The sequence below is a fragment of the Cornus florida genome, unplaced genomic scaffold (genome assembly GCF_030987335.1).
Source record: "Cornus florida cultivar Cherokee Brave unplaced genomic scaffold, ASM3098733v1 CherokeeBrave_3.0.0_Hap2_Chr03, whole genome shotgun sequence".
NCBI classification, from domain to species: domain Eukaryota; kingdom Viridiplantae; phylum Streptophyta; class Magnoliopsida; order Cornales; family Cornaceae; genus Cornus; species Cornus florida.
Window position 1 is genome coordinate 7,837,962 of NW_026775573.1, and position 11,046 is coordinate 7,849,007.

An 11,046-nucleotide genomic window follows, 5' to 3' on the forward strand; every position below is an offset into this window, starting at 1 on the left:
AAAATACAAGTACGAAAGTGATAAAATTTAAGTTACACATAATTGGAACAAGAGCAAAATTAATCATGTGTGGAGCGTGAGCGAGGCACTCGTTTATAAGAATTTTTTTTTTTTTTTTTTTTTTTTCATTTATAAGAATTTGAGTCAAGGGTCGGATTTGTTGAGATTATGACTCAGAATCTTAATTTGATTAGGTTTTTTCTTTTAGATGTGAAAATTTATGGACCATGTGGTCCAACCAATCATAACCCAATAGACAATCAAATATGTCAATCTTATTACAAAGCCACTTGTGAGTAATGATTGGCCGTGAAATAAGCAAGAAAATAAAAAAATAAAAGTGAAAGAGGAAAATGAAAACAGAAATGGTTTTCCGCGTGCATTTCCTAAATTGTAACAAATACTCTGTTATATACTGAATGTGCAAATATTTTCTTGGTCTAAAAATAGTCTTACATTTTCTAAAATATTAAACAAATAAAGACATTTTCTTAATTTAAAACTTGAAAAACCTAAAATTAATTTATAGAAATAAAAATAAAATAAAAATACTAACGGCTTAAAATATTGATTGTTAAGGATATTTTGAAATTTTAATAATTTTTTTTAGGTCAAAATTGACAATCCAACATATCCACAGTTTCAAATGTTAATAATTTATATACGCAACGCATCATAGAAAAACACACTTCTTGTGCTTTGGGCCCCTAAGTGTTGCACTAAGATTGGCCAGCATTTTGGTCGCCTTACATGGATTGTTTTTAGTTGTTTTGTTGCTTTGATTCTCTGTTTTATCTTCACAAAAAATTAACATTTCAACCCAAAGGAAGACGACAATAAATGGGTAAAAACATCTAATTGGGGAAATCTTTATAATTTGCTTTAAGTCAATCTACTAAATTTGAAATTAAGATGAGATATCGGTTTTGATGCGAAGGTGGACTTCACATGATAATATCAATTTCATCACTTGAATTTGAACTTGGCGTATTAATAATATCAATTTCATTACTTATGTCTTTGTGACAAATGGTCTCACAGGCATCAAAAGTCTTACTAGAGACACCTGGATAATAAATGTGTATTTTTTTTAAAAAAAAAAAAAGAAAGAAAGATTGGAAGTACTCAAGAGAGCTTGCATAATTGAAATGATTCCGCCCATGTAATTCACTACTCAGATTGCTCATTGTTCACTTATTGCCAAGTGAATTCTTTGATCTTTGTTTTGATCTATGTTAATGATATAAATCATTACTGAAAATGATGGTTAATTTGGTTATTAAGTGTCTCGAACAGTTTCTTGAAGCAATTTTTTTTTATTAAAGATTAATTGGGCAACATAAATATATATTTTAAAAAAAAAAAATTTATCCCTTTTCAGTTGAATATTACTGACAATTTTAAACTTCCAGATGCAAAAACTAGAGAAAGTGACTTCTAGTGTGTGTAAGTCTGTGTGTGTGTGTATATATATATATATTCCTTTTGAAATGAGCCGCACTTTAACCTTTATCTCTTGCCAGTGGCGTAACCAGAAATTTTCTTCAGTGGGGGCAATCTTTAATAGCAATAATATATATATATATATATATATATATATATATATATATATATATATATAATTTGAATTAAAATAATATATGTAAAAATTAAAACATTGATTCATAATATTTTTATTTAGTACATTCATAACTGCCCTTGACGATTTTTTCATATTCTAAAAGCGTTGAATAATAACATTATTGTCAACAGTACTAAATATGTCTCTCTCAATATACACAACCATAATATCATTCATCCTTTAATCTTTCATTCATTGCTGTTTCAAAATTGAGTTCATTCAAATAAATATACTAAAAAAAAAAATTCATATTCAATAAATCAAAAATAAGATATGAAAAAGAAAATAATATAGTTACTTTTTTTTTTTTTTTCCTTGTTGGTACTTCATACACACTTGTCTCTGCTGAGACTTGAACCCCTGATCTCTCTTTGGGAGGTAAGAGACTTATACCGCTAGGCCACTGCCCGTTGGTTATAACATAGTTACTTAAATCTAACTATTCTAATTCTACTATATTACATATGTAAAAAAAATAAAACTAAAATTACATGATAACCAATTTCATTCCAAAAAATTCTATGGTAACAAACATTCTTAATAACTATTATGTCAGACTGTCAATCTACTCATAATAAAAATTCATTCATGTTAAAAATAAAAAAATAAAATAAAAAGCATGATATGAAGATAACTAACTTTATAAATTAAAACCAGATAATCCAATCAATCGGAAAATTTGATAGAGTAAGTGAATATGTGATTCCATTAAAAGAACAATTATACAAACTAAATTTTGAAAGAAGAAGCCGTAAAATAATTTTGATAGTAATAACTAATATTTTTTCTAATTAAAATTATAATATCAAATAATAATTTTAAATTTAGATTATAAAAAATATATATATCAGATTACCTGCAGTATTTGTTTGGATTTTGTGAAGTAAACAGCGTATTTGTTTGTAATAAAGTCAAAAGTGTGAAAGAATATCTTATTTTTTTGAGGAAAGTAGGAAATAAAAGGGGAAAAAAAATATTATATTTTTTTGAAAGATTATATTCTTTTTTTTTTTTTTATAAAACCGTGAATGGTCTTTTGGTTATATATATAGTATATATATGTGCACTGTCAAGTTTTAGTGGAGACAATTATACAAATATAAAAATCTTTTCATATAAAATTAAATTTTTTTTAAAAAAAAACTAAAAGTTCAGTGGGGGCAGCTGCCCCCACTTGTCTCTCTGTGGCTACGCCACTGTCTCTTGCTACATAATATTTTCTACCAGTTACTTACAACCACGTACGGTAATTGGGTCACTGGTTTTTAAAATAAAAGACAGTTTTTTTTTTTTTTTTGGTAGAATCCACTTCACTGTGTGGTAAGCTTCTCAAACTCCAAAGCCATCACTGGTAGCAAAAGCGAACCTCCTCTTGCCAAGTGTATATATAAAGTAAAACTTCTTTTTATATGTATTTGTGTGACATTCCTGTAGGAATTAAGTACACGTGTGACAGTACTACACTAGAAAACCTAGTTAGGTTTCAATGGGATGAGAGAAAAGCACTAGGCCAGATCGGCTCTAACAACTCAGTAATACAAAAAGTTACAAACTTATACTTCAGAGCAAAAATCAAAATTAGCATTACACTAATTTATTTTTACGATGAATTGCATTAAACTTTATGTCTATTTATAGCGTTTTGCAATAAATTTCTTTTTAAATTTTTTTTATCAAAAAATTCCATCTAAAATATTTTACTAAAATATTTCTACCAAGTTAAGATGGTTTTATTATGCAATTCAGGGGATATTAAAAGAAAGATTGTCTACAAAACCTACAAGTTCTGGATCTCTTTTTATTATGCGTCATCTCATCTCGTAATCGGAATTATGACATGTGTGAGCGTGTGCAGTTGGCACCATTAAGATATCACACTGGGCTAACTACAAGTACACAATTCCACATCGTCTGAGTGTAAATGAGACAAGTGCTATATGTAGATTTAACACCCTTTTATAGCACAAGGCATTTTAAAGCCGTAATGACCGTGAACCCGGCCACCAAAACTAAGCGTGTTTAACCTAAAGTAGTACCATGATGGGTGACCCCTTGTGAAGTCTTTAATATTTCTACGAAGTTTGGAGGGTTTTATTATGCAATTCAGGAGATATTAAAAGGAAGATTGTCTACAAAACCTACAAGTTAAAAGAATTCTGGATCTCTTCTTATTATGCGTCATCTCATCTCGTAAGTTTTTAATTTTTGAAAGTAATTTCGAATAACTTCATTCATTCGTGCACTATCATCTGTTTTATTATATCTTTTAATTTTTTAATTCAACTGTAAAGAAATACCATATATTAAACTAAAGAGATATTTGAATTGTGGAAAGCAAGGGTCATCACCTACCCTCTACTGTCCTCTTTTTCAATTATCATAAACTTTGGTGGAAGTAGATGTTTCCTCGTTTTTCAGCTTTATGCTTCTCTTATTCTTGACCCACTTTATAGGGTTCTAACATCTCTCTCTATGTATGTGTGTGTGTGCGCGCACACACACCCATACATCTCACAACAGTCTTCAATGGCTTTGACTAGCAAAGGCTCTATCATCTTGTGTTCCTCATATATTCGGACCATGAAATTTTGTTGTTTTCATTTATTTTTAAATTAATTAATTTCTTTCTTTTTTTCTTTGTTTATATATATATATATATATATATATATAATTTATTTATTTATTTGTATATATACTTTTAAAGTCAAAATGGCAAGTAAGTACTAATTATTTATTTATTTATTTATTTTAATTATGGTAGTGTTAAGTCTTAAAGTATTTTATAATCAACTAGGGTGAATATAAGAAATTTGAACTCCCAACCTCATAATGTGACGTGAGGTGGGAAGTCTTGTCATTACACACTCTCTTTACAATGTCTCTCTAAAAAGTTTCCATCTTGTTAAAAACTCAATAGTTTATATTTAATTTGTTTATTGAATTAAATATATTTAATAATGCAATATGGAATTATGGATATTACTTAAAATAATAAATTTCACATAAAATAAATAAAATTATTTTTCTTGGGAAATTATTTTTAATTCTTAAAATTCAAAAACATTTTAGCAATAAGCAGGGTTTGAAACAAATAATTAATAACATTCACTCGGCCAAATTCGACTAAGGAACGCAATTGGGACCGGATTAGTTAAGATGTCCCATTAAGACCATATGTTAAATTTTTTTTTTTCTTTATTTTTTGATGAAGGTGACTAATCAGGTTATCTCTAAAGACTCTAATTAGAAAATACTGTAAATAATGAAAAGGATGGTGAAGAAGACACAATTGTAATTTCGTAGTGGATTCCTTTTTGACCTTTTGGTATTGACTGTGTATGTACTCGAACGGCATAGTATATAAAAGTTTAAATTTGTTCTTATCTGTTTCTAGGTACCATTGTGTGTGTGTGTGTGTGTGTGTGTGAGAGAGAGAGAGAGAGAGAGAGAGAGAGAGTCAATCAAATGGGAATTATACTGAATGGAGGGATCCACATTATCTGATTTTCTCAAGGGGTAGAGTGTACCTTCCTGGAGTATAAGGGGCTTGGGTTTGATATTCGTCTGTCAAAAATTTTCAACCCCACGAATATGACTTTAGTGGTAAGTCATTCGAGCTTCTTGCGTAAATAATTTAATAAAATCAAATTCGTAAATAAAAATTTGAACTTTACTTGACTCGTATGAAATATAGAAAATGAATTTGAGATTGGCTTCTTCTTTTGGATTTGGGTAATGTCTTCTGCATTTTGGTTTAGTACTAACACTATGTCATTAACCGCTCCCCAGATCGAGTACATGTGGATTTCATTCATGCATCATGGAGAATTTGGGCTACATCATCCCAAGACTTATTATAGGATACCCTATCTATCTATCTATCTGTCTATATAGTTATATATATAACTATATGCTCATTTTGTCTGGTCCATCTCACTGCATCACTTGCTTGGTCAGGGTGGTTGTTTAAGTACTGTGCAGTTACAGCACATTACCTCTCTATGCTAGTTTGCTCTAGTCACCCAGGTGAGGCAACTTAGACATTTAAGTTCACTAAGCTTGTGGGAGTAGTTTGGCATGCTTACTAATTTTCTAATTTGTTCCTTTCTGAATGTAGATAGGTAGCGCGTTTAAAGAAGGAATTTTCAAAGATCATGTGCACCAACTTCATTGTTTTCATCACTGCGAGTTCATTGAGAATGTATACTTCAAAAATATCCTTTCAAGAAATATATATATATATATATATATATATATATGTATGTATGCCCATGAATAAGTTATATCACCTTGTTTCTTTAAAGCATTTCCAGTCGTAGTAATGCTGTTCATGTTGACCCCAAGTAACAAAGAGAGATATTGCGTACAACATGAAGCAATAACCGCCAGACTTCTCATCAACCCATTTTTTCTGCAGAGTGATAGGAAAAGGGAAAGTCAAATTTTTTTGGTAACCTTCAAAGTAACAAATGTTTGAGATAAAACTGAAAAACTTGACTTAAGATTTTTGGTCACGAAGCAAGGAAACACAATAAAGTTTTCCATCTTTAAGTGTAATAATAGGGATAAGAAAGTACTAGAATTAAATAAAATTTCAGATAAGAAAAGGTATGATGGCATGAGGTTTGGATGAAGTATCAATTTCGCCCTTATTTTTATAAAAGACAAAATTTATAAAAACGGATATGATGATAAATTCATTAAAATAGTTTCATTTCTTTTTTTTTTTTTTTTAAACATGATTACTATAATTCTTTTTTTTTTTTTTTTTTTTTTTTCTTTCTTTCTTAATCAACTAAAGATAGTAAGTAGTTAAAAATATCATCCCCGTTTCTTTTCTTTTCTCATAACTAATGTTATCATTTCTTTTCTTTTTCACTATTTTAAATACACTATTTTATTTCCCTCCGTTACCTTTTCTTTCTTTCCTTAAAAGAAAAAAAAAAAAAACTATACCAAACACGCTATTTCATTTCCCTCTATCTTTCCTTTTCTTCCTTTAAAAAAAACTACTTTATCAAACACATTATTTCATTTCCTTCCATTGCCTTTCTTTTCTTTTCCTTCCTTTAGCCCTCCAACCAAATTGGGCCTAAGGCTATGTTTGGTAAGGAGGGTTTGAAGGGGAAGGATAACTTTAGTTATGAGGGAAAGGGAAGGGAAGGATAATTTTTAATTTGGTATTGTGTTTGATTGATTAATGAAGGAAAAGAAAGAGAAAGACAATAATCACGTTTGGGAAAAGAAGGGAAAGAAAAGAAATAGAATTATTTTAATAAATTAACCATTATACCCTTATATATATATATATATATATATATATATATATATATTAGGCCCACAAGAAAAGGCAAAAAAAAAAAAAAAAAATTCAGCCTTTACAAATCAATTCAGCTTCGGCCTCCATCTGTAAATCTCGTTCTCAACTCTACACTTGCCCTCTCTTTCTCTCTCTCCCTCAAACTGGAAACTACAAAATCTACAAAATCACTCTCTCTCTCCAACTGGAATCTACAAAATCAAAACCCATATCAGCATATTATTTCAGATTGTTCAAAAAACCAAAACCCATATCTTTTGGTTTCCATTGCCCGCTGTTCCAGTTCGGGTTCGCCGTTCGCCAGCTTCAGCCGCTGTCTCTCCTCCAAGCTTGTCCCCCTCTCTCACTGCAACTTCTAACTTGTATATATGTATGGGTTTTGTTTTAATTTTGTTTCTAAATCAACTAATCAAGGTCTATAATTCTTGTTTTGCAAACTAAATCCTAATTTTGTGTAATGGTAACTTTGGCATCAGAGATCCCATATCAACCCTAGCCTTCCATTTCCTTTCATTTCCTCCCATTTTTGGGAGGTTAAATAAAGTATTATTCATGCCTTGAGTTATCCTTTCAAAACCCTCCATCACCTTCCCTTTCCTTCCCACCATATATGCCAAGCACACCTTTTTAATCCCCCTCTGTCACATTCCCTTCCCTTTCCTTCCTTTGCCATTGCACCAAACTGACCCTAAGTCAGATCGTCGCAGTCGTCTCTCTCCCTCTTGTCGAATTTCAGTTTCACCAATCTTCCCGCCATTCTGGACCAGCATCTTCCACACACATCTTAAACTTTCTTTCTCTAAAATTGTATAGCTTCTCTCACTCGGAGTTTCTTCAAAGAGAGATGAAGTCAAATGTGCTGAAGAAATGGGAAGCAAAGGAAGCTGAAAGAAGCAAATCAGTGAAGAGAAAGCCCTTATCGGATCGAACTAACCTCATTCGTTCCACCGATCTCGGCAATGTCTCTGCCTCCTCCGTCGTCAAACTCCAAAACCCAAACCAAATCCCAAACCCTCCCATTCATCCTCCAACAAGCCACCCACTAATTCCTCCCAATCCGACACCAGCGTCGGATCATCCGACACCAACAGCAATGCCCCAATCGGTCCTAGAACCATCCTATAACCCCAATTTTCAACCCCTCCTAGCGCTCAATCACCACATTCTTCATCTACCAATCCTGGTAATCTCTCTCTCTCTCTCTCTATATATATATATATATATATATATATATTTATATTACGATGTTTATGTATTTGTATATATGTATGTATTGTTTGCTTAAATTTTCCAATGAATTTATTGATCGACTTATTGTTTGGGAACACTGGGGTTTGCAGTTAAGTACTCTTCATTGAACGTCCCTGACAATTGCTTTTTTGTAATGACATTCAAATTTGTTGTTTATTTTGGAATAGTAACTGTTCTGTTTAGTTTTCAGTTTTGAATGGTATAATACTTGTTGATTTCTTCGGACAGTGACGCACCTAAAAATTTGTTTTAGTGGGGGGACTTTAAACAATAATAAGGTAAAAAAAGATTTCAACTAAAATAATATTAAACTTGATTATAGGTTGATAATATCTTCGTAAAATACATTCACAATTATTCTCAACCAGTTTCATCATTTAAAAATGTTGCTAACACTGGTAAATAAGGATAATAGCTAATGGTATCTCTTTTACTTTTCAAAGTAAAAAGTTCAAGTTCAAATCCCCACAAGAGTACGTAAAATGTGTACATGTGTTATTTTCAAAAAAAATAAAAAAATAAAAAGAAAAAAGGCTAAATTTGTATTTCTCAATCTCGTTTGTTTTGTAATCTTGGTCTTAGTTTGTTTTGTTTGGTGTTTCCCCCTACTTGGGGCTCAATGTACATTCTATTCTATTTATGCACAAGCTTATCTTTAACCAAAAAAAAAAAAACCCCCAAGATAATTTAACAGACTTATATATTTTACCATGTACTGCAAGAGATTGTTCTAACTTCGTAGTTTTTTTTTTTTTTTTTTTTTTTTTTCAGTTGAAAGGGTAAGGTTTAATAAAGAAAAAATAAGAGCTACATGAATGTACAGCCCGAAGGCAAAAACCATAGATACAAATCAACCATATCCAAACTATCAAGCAACCTAAATTCAGCAAATCTCTTGCCTTGTACCAGTAACATGCAATTAATCCCATGGACCAGATAAAATTCCAAGCACAGCAACCCAATCATCCCAAAGTAAATGACAGTGCATTGCAATTACTCTACCACAAGGGCCATCACTGGATCTTCCTACTGCATTCCTTTCATTCCAGATAAAGTAAATGGCTGCAGATAGTACAAGTATGGGTGGTGAATTGTTTTGTTGTCCAAAACTTAGAGCACCAAGCAATGAGGTCTACCCAATTGTCTGGTTGGATATAAAAGCCTGCCACATGCTGAATAAACTCGAAAATGATGCAATAAAACTTATTGCCAGGAAAATTATGTTCAAGTATATATAGAGGGAAGAGCATAGTTAGTCTTGCGAAAAAGTGTCACAAACAGGTTTCAGTGAGATTATGTTTTCCATGCATTTTGGATTTGAGTTTCTTGGAAAGAGAATTCACTCCAAAATTATGATCCACTTTAATATGGTTCTGCTGGCTAGCGAGGCACGAATCTCAATCAAACGTACAGCCCCAAGAAAAGTTAATCCTAGGCTCTTCATTAGGAGGTCTCATTAATCTACGCAGCTAATTGATTCTTATCATTAATTTCTTGATACTTTCACTCTATGGGAAAGAAACAAATGGAAGAAGATAATCCAATGACACTCATGAAGTTCATCATCAAATCTCATATCGATCGAGTCTTGTTGTATACTAAACTTGATTTTAGAATTTTAGTTGTAATTTGTATTTTCGAGTATTTGATATACATGATGTATGTGTGCATTTCATGTTAGTGGTGTAGTAAATGGTTTTGATGAAGAATGTTATATAAGATTAAGAGATATGGGAATTAAGTCTCCTAAATACTATGTTTGTGGGGAGAAAAGTTGAATGAGTAGAAGAATACGATGAATTAGTATAAGTGAAATAAAAAGTGTTTTCCTCCATTTTTATTTTCTTCCAAATAGTATAGTGTTGTGTGTGTAACTAGGCCACTATTTCCAATAAAGTGGTATTAGAGCTAGTTTGTGAGAGAGAGAAGAAATGACAAACAATTCGGTTCCATTTCAAATGCCTCGATTCACCAAAGATAATTAAGAAAATTGGTGTATCCGTATGAAAGCAATTTTGGGAGCACAAGATGTGTGGGAAGTTGTTTCCAAAGGTTATGATGAGCCAGAAGATGAGACAACTTTGTCTCAAGCCGAAAATAATGTTTTACAAGCCATGAGAAAGAAGGACCAAAAGGCGGTGATGACCATCCATCAATGTTTGGATGATGGAATGCTACAAAGAGTTGCTAGTGCAGAAAATGCAAAGCAACTATGGGAGATTCTTCAAAATTCCTTCCAAAGAGTTGATAAAGTGAAGAAGGTTCGCCTCCAAACGTTACGGGGTGAATTTGAAGCATTGCATATGAAGGAATTTGAATCAATTTCAGATTATTTTTCGAGGGTCCTGGCTATTGTAAATCAATTAAGGAGATATGGCGAAACTACCATGACTGATACAAGGGTCGTTGAAAAGATCATTCGATCATTGGATTCTAAATTCAACTACATTGTTGTAGCCATTGAAGAGTCAAAAGATTTGGATTCCATGACTGTTGATCAACTCATGGGTTCGTTGCAAGCTCATGAAGAAAATGTGGTGAAAAAACAAGAAGCTTTGGAGCAAGTGCTACAAACAAAGTTTTTGTTGAACGAAAGAGACGAAAAACATGGAGGAAATCAAAGGGGTTGAGGACGTGGAAATGCACGTGGCTGAGGAAGAGGAAGAGGCCGTGGAAAAGGAGAAAGAAGCGGTCAACACACAACCAATAATGAAGAAAAAGTCCATGACTTACAACAAATAAGAGGTCGTGGTAGAGGAAATTACTCAAGGTCATATGGAAGGAGGTATGATAAGTCTCAAATTAAATGTTACAATTGTCAAAAGTATGGTCATTATGCTTCGGAATGTAGAAA

The 11,046-nt window shown here is 31.8% G+C and overlaps 1 protein-coding gene across 1 annotated transcript; it reads left to right on the top strand.

Moving 5' to 3' along the window:
* The first annotated feature begins 10,195 nt into the window (after positions 1–10,195).
* On the top strand, positions 10,196–10,822 carry LOC132301047 (uncharacterized). The gene has a single exon (XM_059798338.1). It carries the CDS (start codon positions 10,196–10,198, stop codon positions 10,820–10,822), a length of 627 nt encoding a protein of 208 aa, XP_059654321.1.
* Positions 10,823–11,046: the final 224 nt, after the last annotated feature.

Excerpts from the sequence above, each read along its gene's own strand:
- LOC132301047 (XM_059798338.1), top strand. The coding sequence starts at position 10,196 with ATGAAAGCAATTTTGGGAGCACAAGATGTGTGGGAAGTTGTTTCCAAA.